The sequence below is a fragment of the Ammospiza caudacuta genome, chromosome 4, assembly GCF_027887145.1.
Source record: "Ammospiza caudacuta isolate bAmmCau1 chromosome 4, bAmmCau1.pri, whole genome shotgun sequence".
NCBI classification, from domain to species: Eukaryota; Metazoa; Chordata; class Aves; order Passeriformes; family Passerellidae; genus Ammospiza; species Ammospiza caudacuta.
Genome location: NC_080596.1, coordinates 63,447,666 through 63,464,572, shown reverse-complemented (window position 1 = coordinate 63,464,572; position 16,907 = coordinate 63,447,666). Strand labels below are relative to the sequence as shown.

The 16,907-nt window shown below is 44.6% G+C and overlaps 1 protein-coding gene across 3 annotated transcripts in view; it reads right to left on the bottom strand.

Moving 5' to 3' along the window:
• The window catches only part of CPEB2 (cytoplasmic polyadenylation element binding protein 2), a 51,442-nt gene extending 44,645 nt beyond the window's left edge, over positions 1 to 6,797 (bottom strand). For 2 of the 3 annotated variants that reach the window (XM_058803516.1, XM_058803517.1), the window contains exons 1-2: positions 4,960 to 5,747; positions 1,950 to 2,228 (exon numbers count right to left, since the gene is read on the bottom strand). In XM_058803516.1, the coding sequence (XP_058659499.1) occupies positions 1,950 to 2,228; positions 4,960 to 5,526 (846 nt within the window). In that variant the 5' untranslated portion in view covers positions 5,527 to 5,747. Of the gene's footprint in view, positions 1 to 1,949; positions 2,229 to 4,959 lie in introns of all 3 variants that reach the window. The other variant, XM_058803515.1, reaches the window with a different exon arrangement.
• Between the last annotated feature and the right edge of the window lie 10,110 nt (positions 6,798 to 16,907).

Sequence of the window (16,907 nt, the reverse complement as noted above, 5' to 3'; positions counted from 1 at the left end):
AGCACAGTACAAATCAGCAAGATGGGTGTTTGACAGCATTGCAATTGCCAACAAGTCCTGATGAAAAGAAGCATGAGCTCTAAGCTCCATTTAACTTTTTCATTATGACTTGCAAAATGTAACAGTCATCACAAGGAATTAATCATATAACAATAGTGTACTAACTGAAAAATAAGAACATGACAGTGTAGCAAAATAATTTATGGAAACATATAGTGTTTCCACAATAGCAGTAGATAACATTGCAACCCTTCAAAGAGGTTTATTTTTACTGTGTTCTGCAACTATGACTTTATACATGTCAGGGAGATTTAAGCATAGACAGACCAACAGCATAAATATAGCCTAACAGGCCTATTTAATTGGTAGTCTGGTGCTCATAGGTGTAACCAAGAATTAAGAATGCCCAAATTCTTATTCTGACATTATGCCTCAAAAAAAAAACGCCAACTCCTACACACAAACATTAAGATATTATAAAATTATATTGCAAGGATTTCTTTCCTAGCTTATTAGGCACGAATTATTTAGACGATAGCCTAAACGCAGAAGATGCCTGTTTAGACATAAAGTGAGTTCATCAATGTTCAAAAACTGCTGTAGAAGCTCCTGAATGTTCAAAGTATTGGTCACCTGGGCCTGTAAGGCATACTGGATGAGCAAATACATTCACAACCTGTGTGTTCAGCCATGAATGAAGTCCAGTGTATATGTCACAGCAGTTGCAATGTATGATGGCATTAATATTTTTATATCTGTTCCTCAGGTTAACATCTTTGGGACAGATTTCAGTATTTACTTTCTACTATTTTTGCTGCCCTGCACTGCAAAGCATTATCTATCTGTAATCTGTTTTCCTTAATAGAACACAATTCCTGAAGAATACACATTTTCCCCCCAACCTTTCTACCCTTTCTACCTTACACAAAAGGTAATTCAACTACGATATTCCAGCTAGCAAGGCTATTTAATGGAATCTGTCTTGACAGTATCAGGTCCAAGGGTGTGTTTCAGCAGAAATTTGGCACATGCAAAAATCAGGTAAGCTTCGAAAACACTGCAAGTATCAAGTGCACCTGAACAGTGTCAGGACATGGCCTCCTGTGCCAAATTCACCAGAAAAATGGCATGAAAACCCAGAACTCTAAAGGAAAATCCAGCCCCAAGAAGCACCTTTTGCCTCCAGTTCAGCCGCTTAAGCATTAGATTGGCATTTATGCAATTACAGCTCAAATGCGGTCACAGTTATGACAAATGAAGGGCCTCTGCTAACAGGGAACAACTCAATTATTATAGGCAAGAATGGGAAAAATAACACTTTACCAAGAGATTACTGAGGGTGGAGTTAACTGATTTAAAGTCACATGAGATGTCACTGGCAAAATTCAGAAGGTGAATTCAGATCTTTAGTTCTAAGATACATCCTTCCATTTAGCACTTCTAAATCACAGGGCCTCCAGACAAAACAAAACATAAAAGGTGCTACCACCTGGAGGAAAAAATCCTGCTGACACATAAATATCAGCCTAGAATACCAGTGAAAGACAAACATGTCAAAGACCTGAAAACCATCTACAAAAGTAGGAAAACGTAAGTAGAAGGATAAAGCAAACAAAAAATACCCTGAGGTTGAAAGGGAATTTTAAGAATACGAGCATTACCATAGGCAGAAAATATTGCTGGATTAAACATACTATGTTTTATTGCTTCATCAGTGCCTACAGCTTGCATGTTTTTTGACAATCAATATTCTCATTCAACTGTGAGAATCATATATTGCTGAACACACTCAACACATGGGCATTAATTGCAATTTAAGACTAAAAATCATACAGAAACAATTTTCAAACCAAGTATCAGGACTGCAACCACTTTTTAGTTCTCATTTGAAATGAATGAAGTAAAAATGCTATGCAAGACCATGAACACGGCAGGTATACCATCCTTACCTGCAAAGGAAGGAGAGTATTACTGTTGGTGTCAGTTCGGAAAACATTATCTTCAATCCACGATTTTGGTGTCAGTGATGGAGTAGAGCGAGTAAATTTAGGAGGAGCTATGACATTACCAGAAAAGGGCTTCTTCAAAGGAGAGATCTGGTTCATAGTTCCTGGAATTCCCATGGTTCCAGTTCTACGATGGTCTCTGCCATGCATTCCTCCCCAGGATATATTTCCTGTGCTCCAGCCGCTGCTCTGATTGCTCCAGGGTGACTGCTTCAGAAGAGGCTAAAAAGGAAAGATTCATTTCTATTATTCTGAAAATACTTGAAATTATTTTCTACTTAAAAAAACTCAAACCCCAAAACAACCAACCACCAAGTAAGCAATGTACAGAGATTTCTATAAACCACTCTCTTCTGATAACATATAAATTAGGTACTGAAGCAAGGAAGAAAACACAGCTTCATTAAAAAAAAAAAAAAAAAGTCATTCCAACTCCCTCATATGTCTCCCCAAAAAATGCTGCAGTACTTGTGCAGGCAATTTTGATTATAATTTTTATTATTATTATCATTTTAGCAAGTGGTAGCATTTTTAAAGTTATGCAGAAGAAAAATTTCAGGGTGTAAAATGAACTTTCAAAAAACCCTGAAACCCGTTTTTGTCATACATTACTTGTTATTATATGATCAAATCACCGCAAAAGTAATATTGAAGAATTTTCAAATATATAAATTAAAATTGAAGAATTTTCAAATACATAAATTAAAATAATTATTAAAATAGTATTTCTGTTTCTACTCAATGAGTAGTAGTATTTCACTACAGTGAGTAGAAATTTGAAAATTAAAATTCAAATGGCAGATTTAATTCCCCCCACTCCAGTATTTTGAATATCATTGTCTCAGTATTACCATATAAGAGCAAAAAGAGCACTGACTACTGTACAGAGAATCTGTTTGAAGGAGCTATCTGAACATTTCCATTAAAATGCATTATTCTGAAGCCACTGCTCAAATGTTTCTGGAGTAATGAATGGAATAATTTCTGGAGTAATGAATGGAATAATTTCTGGAGTAATGAATGGAATAATTTCTGGAGTAATGAATCTGTGGGATTCAGCAGAGTGTACTCTAGAATTTTTTTGATGATTTCTTCTCCTATCCAGATCTGGTGTACCTTACAGCTTCCTAAATGCACTTTTAAGTGCACTATATTCTGTGATATGAAATGGAAGCAGTTTTTAGAAAGACAATTTTTAAAGGATTAAGTTTTTATTTGTAAGATAAAACTTCTGCTAAAAAGTGACCTATAGTGGTTGTCATGTTACCAAGAGGTAGATCCACTGAGCATGACTGACAGTGAAGAACTGTTTTTATCTTTAGTAGTCTCAAATCTGACTGTTCTTGGAAACGCTTTTCCTCAAACAGAAATGCAGTGGGGGTGTGTGTCATGATTCTAAATTCAGTTCTGTGAAGTGAAAACACAGTACTTTTATCTCTAAGCTTAGCTGCAAGCAACCCTCAACCTGCATTCTAATAACTTAAAAATTTAAAGCATGTCGATATGTTATGTATCAGGTAAAAAAGAACTTTCTGAGGACAGAAAGATAAAATTGTAACAACACCTCCACCACCCTCACCCCCAGAAAACAAACAAAAAAACCGACTAAAGCCATTCTTGGTCAAGTGATCAGGAAAACATCCTATTCTATATAATTATAGATAATTACGTTGTAAAACTTGAATACTTGCGTTGGAATTTTGGGAGAGGCAGGCACTCTATTGTGAAACAAACCTTCAGAGATAATGCCAAATGTTAACAAGCCTCTAATATTGCCAGCTATGCTGTCATGGCACTGTTTAAGTATACCCACAACTTGTAAGTGAGAGAAAATTCCTGTACACCTCACTGTTGGAGAATTGCTTGGAATTTGTTTGAAGAAGGTTATTATAAATGTTAAGGACAACCAGCTCCTAATCATAATGCATCGTAATGAATTCTTCAACAGGCATGCAATGTGATTCTCCAGTTCTGATACAAATGAATCTCTACTGATTAAATCTGACTGGATTTAATACTAGAATGAAAAAAAATTAAGATGAAGCCTATGTAACTTTACCTTTTCATAAATAAGCAAATTATTGAAGTAAAATGGGCTTCTAATGCAACAGCTAGTAATATTAACACGGATTTGCTTCTCACTGATTTCTTAGAATATTCTGTTCCAGGAAGAAATGTAAACTTCCATTTCAACAAGGGATTGTTAAACCCCTCGAATAAAATCGGACTAAAACCGGCTACAGAACTTGAAACACTGCGCTGTCCTCAGATCCACACTCAAGCAATGTCAGTCAAAAGCCCTGGAAAGGCAGCACGGTGTCAACTTTCGCATGTGACCCTGCTCTGGGCGACCCGCGCCCGTCCGCCCGAGGGCCGGCCCGCGCCTGGGCAAGGGGCTGCCGGGGGGCGGCGCCGGCCGGAGCTGTCACACTCATTGTTCGGGGACACCGCGCCCGCCAAGGGCGACTCGGGGGGAAAGGGGGGCGTTTTCACGGCGGAACTCCCAGACACCAACAGAAGCGGTTGGGCTCTCTTTTTTTTTAAGCGCAAGCCCTCTTTTCTCGTTCCGAGTAAATCCCCGGCGTCCCTCAGGAGGCGACGGCGCACCAAGGAGGGCAAGAAGAGCACCCCGGCACTTGCCACCCGGAACGGGCGGGGAGAGCGGCCGGCAGTGGGGCGGCTGCTGTCTACAGACCCCTCCGGGCCGACCCCTCCGGCCGCCCGGCGCCGCACCGGGCAGGGGGCGCAGGTGCCCTCCCTCCCTCCGGGCCGGCCCCGCCCTGCCGCCGCGGTCCCGCCGGGCTGTCACCGCCGCGCAGCCTCGCCCGGCGACGGCGAGAGCGGAGCCGCCCGGCTCCCGCAGCCGGCCGACCGAGGGCAGCGGAGCCTCCGTCCCTTCCCCGCGTCCCCCTTCCCCGCCCCGGGGCTCCCCGCCGCGGCCGCCGCCCGGTACCTGGTGGTGGTTGTAGGAGTTTCTCTGCTGCAGGAAGGCGGCGGCGGCGGCCGCCGCCTGGTGTTGGTGCTGGAGCTGGGGGCTCACAGGGGATCTCCGGTTCTGCTGTTGCTGTTGCTGCTGAGGTAAATTCATCTGCGGCGGCGGCGGGGGTGCGGCGGCCGAGAAGGGGCTGCTGAAGGGCCCGGCGCAGGGGTTGTGAGGAGACACCGGCGAGAAGCTCTGGAAGAAAGCGGGGTTGATCGATGACGGGATCCCCGGGTAGAAGCTGGTCTCGGACTCCGGGCTCGGGGGTGGCATCGCGCTGATTTGCCCGCCGCCGCCGCTGGAGACCGGAGGCTGCTGCGTCTGCTGCGGAGGCGGCGACGAGGTCTGCACCGACCAGGGGGTGCCGAAGCCGGGCAGCGGCGGAGGAGGAGGGGAAGCCGCCGAGGAGGAGCCGCCCCCGCTCTGGTGATGGGGGCTGGGGATCTCCGGGCTCTGCAGGCTGCTGAAGCCAGAGCCGAGCCCGCCGGGCAGGAGGTTCCCGGGGCTGCCCAGTAAGTGGCTGTTCGGGGGGGACTCCATGGGGGGCAGCTTGGCTCTCGCCTGCAGATGAGGAGACGAAGGCGGATTCACGCAGGAGGCGGCGGCCACCCCCACATTGGGGTCCGCGGACGCCGATCCCCCCGAGCAGGAAGGGGCGAGCCGCTCCAAACCCCCCCTGTCCGCGCCGCCCTGGTGCTCGGCGGGGCCGACGGGCCGGTGGTGCGAGTGATCCCCCGTCCGCGGCGGCTCCGGGGGCTGAGCGCTGAGGAGCTGGAGCTGCTGCTGTTGCCTGTGCTCCTGCTGCTGGTACTTGTCAGTGGGGTGGCTGAACTGCTGCTGCTGCTGCTGAGGGGGGTGGTGATGATAGTCTGGGGGGTGGTGGTTATTCAGGGGGTGGCTGCTGCCGAGCTGGGCTGGGCTGCTGAGCTGCTGCTTAAACTCTTTCCTCTTCTGGCTCAGCTGAGGAGGCGGCGGCTGTGGTTGCTGCGCTTGCTGCTTGTTTAAATCCTGGTGGGGGCTGAGACAGGGTTTAAAGTCAGAGGAGGGGTGGCCGAGAGGGGGGTGTCCCGACGCGGGGCTGCTGCCCAGCCTCTCGCAGCCTGGCTGCTGCTGCTGTGTCACCCCCAAGAGCAGCTCATCCTGCATGTTTTGATGATGCGCAGCAGCGACGGCTGAGGGGAAACAGGGAGGGCAGCAGCGACCCGGCTGCCGGACGAACCGGCTACAGTGGGCGGCCAGGGGCAGGAGGAATGAGGCGAGGCGGCTGCGGCCGCTCCGGGCAGGGGAAGGACCCGGCGGTGGGCAGGGGCTGAGGTGGCCGTCTGCGGGAGCTCCCCTGACACCGGCTCGGCGCAGAGGTGAACCCCCACCTCGGCACACTAAAGAGACAAAGATAATTAATAATCTTTGTGGCGAAGTGTTGGGGGGCGGGGGTAGAGTTTAAACACCCGCCTATCGCAAACCACTATGTAAGTCCCAAAATAGCTTATTTATAGAATAAAGCTCTCTTCCCATCAACGCCACTGTACTGCTTTAAAAATATTGCAGCTTTTTGATACAAGCCCATTTTATCAGAGATTTCTCCTTCTTTTTCGTTTACTGGGACCCCCGGTAAGGCGGCCCTTCCCGCCTGCAGTCGCACCCACAGGGATCCACTAGATCAGGAATTGCCCCCGGACAGGTCACTGCCCCCGGACAGAAACTCCTCCGTCCGACCCCCCCAGCCGCCACACCGCACCGCAGGGGGACAGCGGGGCATTCCCGGGCCTGGCGCTGGTGGGGAGGGAAGGAGGGGAGGCCGCCGGTACCTCCACAGGGCAGGCGACCCGATCTCCTCAGCGAGGCTCCTGCCGCCCCCAGCCGCCCCCGCCCCGCTGCCGGCTTGGAGCCGCCGCGGCGCCCTTAAGAGCGCCGGAACATCCGTCACACTGACGTCACGGGCACCGCCCCAGCCCGGCGGACCCTGGTAATGAGCCTGCGGGCCTGCCCCACCATGAATAATGCATCAGGCTGGGAGCCCGCCCCCCTGGCGCCGACGGGCCGGGTGGGTGCTACCACTTCAGCCAGAGGGAGGTGCCAGCCGTGTGGGCCGCTTGGGCACGGAAGGTTCTCGTTGGGCTTTGGCGACCTTTCTATCATCAAGCGAGAAACACCTGAAATAAAGAGATTTTATTTCGTTTTGCGGCAGCGGCTGCGGTCGGCTTTTATCCCAACAGACTGGGCAGGGGCAGCCGTGACGCCGCTTTCTCCTGCCGCCCGTGATCCCGCCAGCCGCTCACTGGGGGCGGGCGCGAGGGGGATCGCTCCGCCCCTTCGCGTCGCGCGTCGCTCATTTGCATTGACGCACGACCACGCGCCACGGGCGGGGCGGGGGGTGGAGCGCGAGCGCGGCGGCACGAGATGGGCCGGGTGTCAAAGCCCCGCCCAGCCCCGGGCCGGCCCCGCCCCCCCGAGCGCGGATGCGGGGTGCGGGATTGTCCCTGGTCCCTGTGGGATCGGGGTGCGGGATTGTCCCTGTCCCTGTGGGTTCGAGGTGGGGGATTGTCCCTGTCCGTGTGGGATCCGGGTGCGGGATTGTCCCTGTCCCTGTGGGATCGGGGTGCGCCATGTGCCCGTGTCCCTCTAAGATCGGGGCGCGCCGTGTGCCCCTCTGGGATCGAGGTGCGGGACTGTCGCTGTCCCTATCTGTGTCCCTGTGCCGTGCGGCGCTGCAGCGTCCAGAGCCCCCGCGAAACGTGTGCTCGTCACCCCCTGCTCGCCACACACACGGGGCCTGGCACAAACCTTGTTTGTTGGGCACCTCGGAAACGCACGGCAGCTCGGGCGGAACCCGTGCTGGGGTGTGGTGGCGCGGGGTGGTGGCTTCTGAGGTATTCCAGTATCAAAGGTGGGGTTTCACCCTTTCCGTACAGTGGAAGCACAGTTCTTGGCAGCTGTTCAGTGCAAACAAATAAACAGTTTGGCACGTACAGATGTAACGTTGATGTCAATGTATATGTCCCTGAAAAGACTAAAACCAACGGCCTCTCTTTGTGCTCTGGGAAGGCTGTAGCTCAGCAGTGAGAGAATTCATACAGGGCTCTTGAATGTGTGAGTACTTGGGGAAAGTGTCATTATGTGCTTGACCTGTTGAACTTTTCTCCAGGCATCTGTCCATGCCCACTATCAGTGACTGGATAGCTGCATTCCTCCTGCCCCATGGACCTTTGGTCTGACCCAGTGTAACAATTATTTTTTCTTAAGTCTGAATATATTTTCTATATGCATATAAAACATAGAAGGGGAAAAAATTGTTTAAGTATTTCCAGTCATCTTTGATGTTGTTGTAAACGTGTGTATATATATTGGAGAATCCATACTATCTTGCAGGGTTAATATGTAAATGCATTTGCAGCATCAAAGAATAATTGATACGTGTTTATCTTTGCTGTATTATGGCACAGCACTCCAGAATTACTTGTTATGTTGGTATTTGTTTCAAGAACTTGGCAGTCTTACGAGGGCTAAAAAATCCAGAGGGCAGACCAAGGCCTTAGGGATGGTTGCATGCTGTGTAAATGTTACAGGCCAAGGACTGGTTCCTCTCTGAGGAGTGAATTGCTTCACAGCACAGTTCTCATAAGCATTAGTTTGGTGAGCTGCAGAACTGGTAGCATCTGGCTTCCCTTTGTGTTCCTGTCATACACCTGACATTGAGTTGTGTGCAAGCCTGAACAGAAGTTGTCCTCTACCTGGGGCGTTCTCAGGCAATGTCTAACAACACTGGAAGCAGTGCTGCACTGCAATCCTATAACCAGCTGCCTATTTCTGCAAAGTGTGTAGGAACTTGTTCAATTGAGGGGTTTTTTTTTGTAACCTTCAACTTCCGGGTCCCTCACCTTTAAATCAAGCCTGAATTCTGGCAATTCTTCCTTCAAAACATCTGTCTTGGCATATGCAAGTATTTTCTAAATGGATTGAAAGAAGAGTGCTCACATCCTTCACGACAGCTTATCTCTAGCATGGTAGCCACTCACCCCAATTGCGTGTGTTTGTTAAGTCAACTTTCACAGAGTGAGGATCATCTATTTTTAACCGTGTGAAAAGTAAGTGTCCACTCTGCATTAGCTGCCTAATGTTCCACAAACACAAGACAGGTGCTATCAAAGGATGATTCATCCCCTAACAAAGGTACTTCTAGAGAGAGAAACCTGATCTCTGTTGATTATGAGGAAAGGTTTTGGCTGTCTTGCTGCAGAATCCAGTAGGTCTTTGGTGGTCCCTGGTCTTGTGGCACACACCTTGACTCTAATACAAGCAAGAACAGTTGTACCAAATCAAAGCATCTTGCAGGCTCTTCTGCCTCAGATACGAAACTCCTTGCTGTGTGCTAAGGCCACAAGCTCTGGCTTCTCCTCTGCCAAGGCAAGTCTCTTACCTGGCACCTTGGTGCCATCAGGAAGTGCTGAGTCCTGTCCTTGGCAGTTTGTTTTCTCTCTCCAGTCTCTTGATTTTGGACAATTTGGCCTTTACGCTCTCTTGCATTAATGTTTTTCTCTCCCTTGTAAGCCCTTGATTCCTTCCTGCTTTCTTTTATCCTAGCTTTTCTAGGGAAGGCTTGAGAGCTTTTTTTGGATTAGACTAGTTGGAAGGTAATATTGTCTGAAAATAAATGCCTAAACAAATGTGTAAGAACAAGCTAAACATGTGTTATGCTTCCTTCAGGTACCTCACCTATTTACTACACAGGAACTCCCAAAATTGTGTTGTCATCGTAATTCAAAGCTCCCATACCTTCTCAGTGATTTCTCATGGACATCTCCTCACAGCACCAACTCCTTCTTCTTCCAGCACAGACAACAACAACTCCAACTCTCTTCACAGCAGAGCCAGCTGACTCCACCTCATGACACAACCAACAAACTCCAGCAATCTTCAACCAGCTAACCCACTCTTTTGTAGCACTTGTCTTCTTATTGGACACAGCTGTGGCCTGTAAGGGCAGGCCTGTTCCTAATCTTTGGTGATTAGTACAGCTGCAACTCCTCAGGTGTGAGACTGCCTCCTGCACTATATTCTTACACTCTATCCCTCCACAAAATTTGCCTTTCCAGACCTTAGGGTGCACTGAGAGTCTTGGACTCCATGTTCCCTGATGGTTACTGAAGAGAGACTGCCTGAAGAGGGGAGCATGCTGGCAGAGCCATGCCTCACCTGAGTGACTTGAAGAATGCAAGAGAGTCATGGAGCTGGGATGAGTTCCTTAGACTAGACAACAAACATTACAAATGCCAAGCCGTATGCAATATCACTATACATAATATGTAAATTGAAAAAAACAGATGTTGCAAAGCAAGCTGTCAGTATGGTAGAACCAAATATACATAAGTTATTGTTTTTGCAGCCATTAATCAACCTGCTTCTGTATATTCATTCCAACAAATGTGCCAGACGTTGACTTCACCTGGGAGGCCCGTGGTAGAGCTGGGGCTGACAGCTCTCTTGGATTTGTTGGGGCCTGAAAGACAACACATCATATTGTCTGGTGTTCTGCATCATGCAGTGGGTGTTAAACTTTGTGTGGTGAGTTTAACCAGCAATGCTATAATGGAATAGAAAGTATAAGGACAAATCACATTAACCTATGTAAAATAACTATAACTGCATAAAGACAAAATAAACTCTAAGGGTTACAGAGCAGCTCCTCTGGCTGCCATTTGGGTGACATGAAAGGGATCATCAAGGTAGTGGTTTTGCCCCTGAGTGGTTATCATCTCTTCTAGAAATTGCCATGCACAGCTTAAGTTCTTTCCTTTTATAAACCCAGGAGAATTGCATCTTCTATTGGCCAGTGTTAGGAACAGGATATTATTGTATGAGAAAGGATTTTGGCTCACTGTTCTTTTTTTTTTTGATTGAACAATAAAACCTTTAGTGGTTATAAGAATGGGATTGTACTGAGATGCTGTGCACTTCAGAGTGGTGTGTGGGTTTAGCTCCTTTAAAAAGGTCTGTCTTCTTTTGTGGGGTAGGATCCACACTTTGTAATGCTCACATATCACTTAACAAGTGTTACAGTTTTTGTGAACACACCATAAGTCATTAAACTTAGACATGGTATGTTGAGTTGATATGTACACAGAGCTACTTCAGCACTTCCTCGTTTTATAAATGGACACACACACTGGAATATCAGGAGCCTAATGTATACAAAACAAAATAGCTCTGACCAGTGGTAGAATCTGCTTTTTCTCTCCTATTAGCTAGTTGGAAAATCACATGCCTGTGATTTTGAATATGGGCTGCAATTAGATATGCACATTAGAAGTATCTTTGCTTTCATTCCAATGCTAAACACAGCTTTTTCGATTTTTTTTTTGCATGTTAAAGTTAAAAGTAAGTGTTACAGATAGTATTGACTTCAAAAAATCTTTTGTGGATTGGCTCAGCATAGTAGAGGCTCATTGCCTGCTTGTAATGCAACAAGTTGTTCTTTCCACAGCCCACAATATTTATAGGCCTTTCACCATTTGCAATGATTTACTACTCCATTTGACCTCTTTTCCAAGGCTCTACAGCCACACACAAAAAAAAAAAAAAAAAAAAAAAAAAAAAAAAAAAAAAAAAAAAAGAAGGGAAAAAAGTCTGTTTCTTGTTTTCTCTTGCTGTTTCACCATTCCTTCTTGTTTTGCATATCTACTTCTTTTCCTAGGGTCTCTGTTAGCCCTCTCTCTTTAGGCAGCTGTCTGTCCTGCGGTGCTTGCAGGGGTTCTGCTGAAGATCTGCTCCATCTTCCCTGGGATCAGGCTGTTTAGGGAAGCACACACTCTGCTGTCCTGTGGCCTGTGACATGTGCCTGCTTTGTTGCTCAGCCTAAACTGTGACATGGGCCTGCACATGCATTCCAGGAACAGCACATTGTTCTAACTGGTAACAAAACACACGATTCACATGCTTTTGCTAGAGATGCTTCCTCTTAGCCCTAAAGCTGACTTTTTGCTAATGACATTTTCCTTCCATGGAAACATGGTAAACAGTCTGGGACTGCAGGTTATTCATATACAAAAGCAGATGATGAGGTTTGACATTTCACAGGAAAAAGTGGTCTGAAGATTTATAACAATGTGCTTCATTCACTGTTCTGTTCTTGATTTTTTAAAAGTCTGAAAATAATAGTCATGTACCCTTAGGAAGGAGGTAGAGAAGTCTTTTTCAGCAGTGAACAGACTGTTGAGTTACAGTAGCTTACCTTTTCTCCTGGTGCTTTTTTTTATAAAAAAAAAATAAATTACCCAGCTATGACAAAACTGGGTAAAAAACCCCTTTCTTAGATCACTGTGTGTTGAAATGAAATTAAAAGCAGTGGGGAAAATTAATACCAGTGATTGAAACAGTTTGCTTTGTTCTCTTATTCCTGCCCTCATGTTATGTTTTGGTTTGTTTGATTTTATGGTTAAAAATCTTAAAATTCACAGAAGATGGGCAGCTTTCTTGCTTTATTCAAAGTCTGACTTCCATCATAAAAGCCTGTTAAACTTGAAGGATATAGTTTCTGGTCACAAGAATGCAAAGCAGTGATCTGCTCTGTTTTTTCTCCTTTATGCCCTGGAGTTTAACCAGCACTAGACTAATATTCTCTTGCTTGCTAGTGGCAGTTTCTGTTTCTTTTTTGTTTTGGAGTTTTTTGGTAGTGGAAGTCATTAGACTTTCTCCCAAGAGAATCACTGCCAAAGTAAACAAACATCTTCATGAAAGGAAAATAATGTCTAGAGTATTCAGAATTCCATGTTTTACAGACGAGTATTTGTGGCAACCAACCAGTGAATTAAAGTGAATTAAATCCTCTTTCTAGTTTGCTACTTTTGCTGTGCTAATTGAATGTGGCAATTTCTGCTAGCTTCTCAGTTCTGCAGTGCAAGTACTGGATGCTAATTATAATTCAGGATGAAGAAAAATATGAGATGAAACTGGGTTTAGAAAAAGGCTTTTATTTTTTATTTTTTATTGTTGGGAATTGAATAGTGCATGTAAACCTCCAAGGAATTGCTGTTGTCTCTAAAATGTTCTGCATGTGGTTGGCAAGAACAACAGGGAGAGAGGAAAGTTCAGCTAAAAAATTCATAAAGGCTGTCTGGTGGAATGCATTACAGTCATCTGTATACCTCTGTGCTCTTACCCCTCTGAACTGATAATTTTTAGCCTTCTGATGAACAGGAGGCTGGCAGATTTGCAGCATAGATTGTTTGAAGGTTTAAATACTGTGACTATCTCAGCTTACTGTAAGTCTGTAGATATAATATAAGCTGGAGTTGCTGAAAAGTGATAGAATGGCTCATGTGAACAGCCAAATAAACCTGTGAAGAGCTTATTTTGTGTACTGCAGAATTCTGCACTCTTTCTCTGTCTTTCTACAGGATAGCAATGATTCACCAGTGGAGCAGAGACACTTCAAATTTGTTGACGATGAGACCATATCTAGTTCTTTGTTTAGGCAGTGGCTTTCACAAAGGGCACCAGTGCTAACTGGGAACTGCTGCCAACACCATCATATGTTTCTTGACAAATGCAAAGTGTTCAAAAAGTTGGCACTACAAAATAGAGATACTGTCAATTATAGTTTAATTCTCAAAATGGCTTTTAAGCTTTTAAAGCCTGTGTTGTTGCTGGTGCACTTGCATATCAGATAACGTTTTTGACAGCCCTTATAATATGGCTGGTTAATCTGGTCACATTACTAGAACATAACCAAAATTCTGTGAGTGCTAAGATTTCACTGCTGGCTTTTGCTGTGTGCTGTGAGCAGAAGAAGGGTTTGTGCAGCAGTGTGTGCTACTGTGGCCAGAACACAGTATTTTCTCATCTCCTTTTCTGTGCGCCGTGCAGATGCAGCTGCCACTATTTACCAAACATGAAGGTGTTGTTCACAGCTCTGTGAGTAAGCTTGGGTTCTGCTTTACAGAATGCAGGAGGCACCTCTACTAATTGCACAAATGTTCAGCCTATATTTATGTACCTGAATGTTGTGGTGTAGGAGGCAAATTGAAATGTTAAGGTATTATTTCAGTGATCATTGGCTAGTTCTCCTGAAGCTCATGGAACTGGATTGTGCTAGGAATAACTGTGTGGTGCTTCCAGTGATAGAATCATCTGCTCTGCAGGGTGAAATACTCTAGTGTGACTGCATGGAGAAGACGAGGTAGGAGACCCAAGGAAACTCTGGACATTTTTGGGCCAGGGGGCTTTGAAGTAGCATTGAGTCCTCCAGGTAACCCTGATCTGAGATGCAGCCGGAGGAAGCAAGTGTGTGTCTGTAGCTCCTCGGGCTGCCCCCCTGGAGGAGTGCACAGATCATGGAGCTACTGAAACAGAAGGAGTATATGTACCTCAGCAGGCAATTTAAAAAGTGCTTTCAGTTGCTACAAGAAAATTTGTTAAAGCTTACTTATTAAACTCAAAAAAGTAATAGAAGAACAGGTTCCCTTTCTGAACCATAGCATCTGTGTTGTATAAAACCAAAGGCAACCTATCTAATTTATATGTAAAAATACATTCTCTTGTACTTGACCTTATTTTCTCTTTTAGTGTAAGATGGATGCTCACTGATTTTACACTACCACCCACTGTTTCAGTAAAATTATTTTCAAGAGATTCTGCAAGAAATTTGCTGCTTTAATTAATATGGAATTATCTCAGAAATTACCAGTGCAGACTCTTCAGATTTACCATAGAACTAAAATTAGTCAGTCTAGAGCTGAAGAAGCACAGATTAAAATGAAAAAATACATTCACCATATAATTGTAAGTAATTATGATGATATATCCAGTAGTCAAGGTGGGGTAAACAGCTCTGGGCCAGCCACAGAGATATCAGAGTTTAGCTAGTCAGGAGCCACCAGCCTGCTTGAGGCGTAGGATGATCTCTTTCCCATTTGCTGAGGGCATGCAGCATCTTTTAGGAAATGCTCCATCATTCATGACTGGAATGATGAGACTTGTCCAGTGGTGAGGCTGCCCCCCTGGGAGGGAAAAGGGGCAGGCCTGGATGCCGGGCAGAATTGGACTCAGCTCTGCCATACAGCAAATGGAGCTCTCTCAACACTTGGCTGGTTTTAGTCACGTCCCAGCTGCCTTCCTCCCCAGCTTTTTGTTTGTTTTTTAACCTACTAACTTATATTAACATGCTGAGTTATGAACAGTGCAGAGTGACTCTACTGAAGCTTTCACTTATTTTTCTGTGGGTCTCTCTCCTCCTTCTAAATATGCCTAGCTCTAGCTGGGACTCAGAAACAAGAAATCCTGAGGTCTCGCATAATAATTTACATTCCTGATCTGATGATGAATTGTAAATCAATGTTAAGCTTCATGACTTTTGAACGTTCATGCAATTATGATACAAAGACATTGAAAACCAATATGCTAATTTTGCCCCATATATTTTGGTTACTAAAGGTCATATTATCCACATGATTATTTCTTAATGCTCATGTATAACATTGTTAATAATTGTAAAGAACAGAAATCAAATAAAAAAATATTTGCCAAGAAACTATGCAAAGCTAAATGTATTAGAATATCAATGTTAAAATATTTTAGAAGTCCATTAGCTATAAAAAATAATTGAAACCTAGAAAATGTAGGGAAAATATTGCACCTCAATAAAATGAAATATATAAAACACACAGTTAAATGCCATCCAGACAACCTTAATTTACTTCTATAATGAGAACTTGAGGGAAATGTGGAGTTAAATTTAGGTTGTTTCAGTAGATTCTATTCTTTTAACCCTTTATGCCCATATATAAAAGAATTATGATTGTTTGGATGCCTTAACCATCAGCTCCTGTATTTTCATATGTTTAGTTTTTGGTAAGTTTTATCTATCCAAGTACTGGAAGTACTTTCTAACCACATAGCTGCAAGGTGAAGGAACTAAGGAAAGAGCAGAATTGTTGCCTTCATCTTTTCCACAGAGAGTACAAAACCTACTGTAACTTTGTCATTTATTCTCTCGTTATGGCACTGAGAGCTCAGATCCATTTTTATGCAATGGCACAAAACAGTTTGCTGCTTAGGTATATCTTACAGAAACTGAGGAACATCTATGCCACAAATCAATTGTACCCATGATATTAAGAGGGAAGATGACATAGATCTTTAAAAATTCCCAAACCTTGGCAAATGACCTTGAGTAACTGTGATATCATTTCGGGTCAGTGTGCTTTGACTGGTGGTCAGTCAAAATGCATCATCCAAAGAACCTTTGTATTCACAGTTGTAATTTTTTTTGGGTGTGTGTTCATGCTTATACAGCAAGTTGTAGCTAAAGAGCAGAAAACCTCGTAAAATTTCTACATTAGGAAATGAAAGGGCTTTTCCTTTCTGTCCTTCCTCCCGAATAACATTTCATTTTTTCAACATTGAAAGGTCGTCTTTATTAGAGGAAATTTACCAGAGACTAGAGTGGTATAATTATGCCTTGTGGATGCTTTTTAATCTTGCATGAATGCCTGTAGAATTCAAGTGTCCACATGGGGAGTTATACCATCAGAACTATAGGGGTGTAATTATGCTGGTGAATTCTGTAGTGAGACAAATGCTTTATGAAAAGGAATTTTATTTTGGCTCTTTACTTTTAAGCTTTTTCATGTTCTGAACTAAAAGGAGGTGATCAAATCAATGAAAATAATGAAAATTCAATGGTTACCAAGGGCTGGGGAAATTGGAAAGTAATAAATATATACATTTCCTCATAACACTCATGTGCATTTTGGTTCTTATTCTCTTGCCAGTGTTTGAGTTTGTGAAGGGTTTAGTGAAAGGTTAATAAACAAGCCTTGTTCTTTGCTGAACCTCATAAACTAATATATGTAATAGCTAAACACTGGTAGAATATTAGAGATTCTTAGCTCCCATAAAAAGCAGCTGGGGCTTCAGGCAAATAG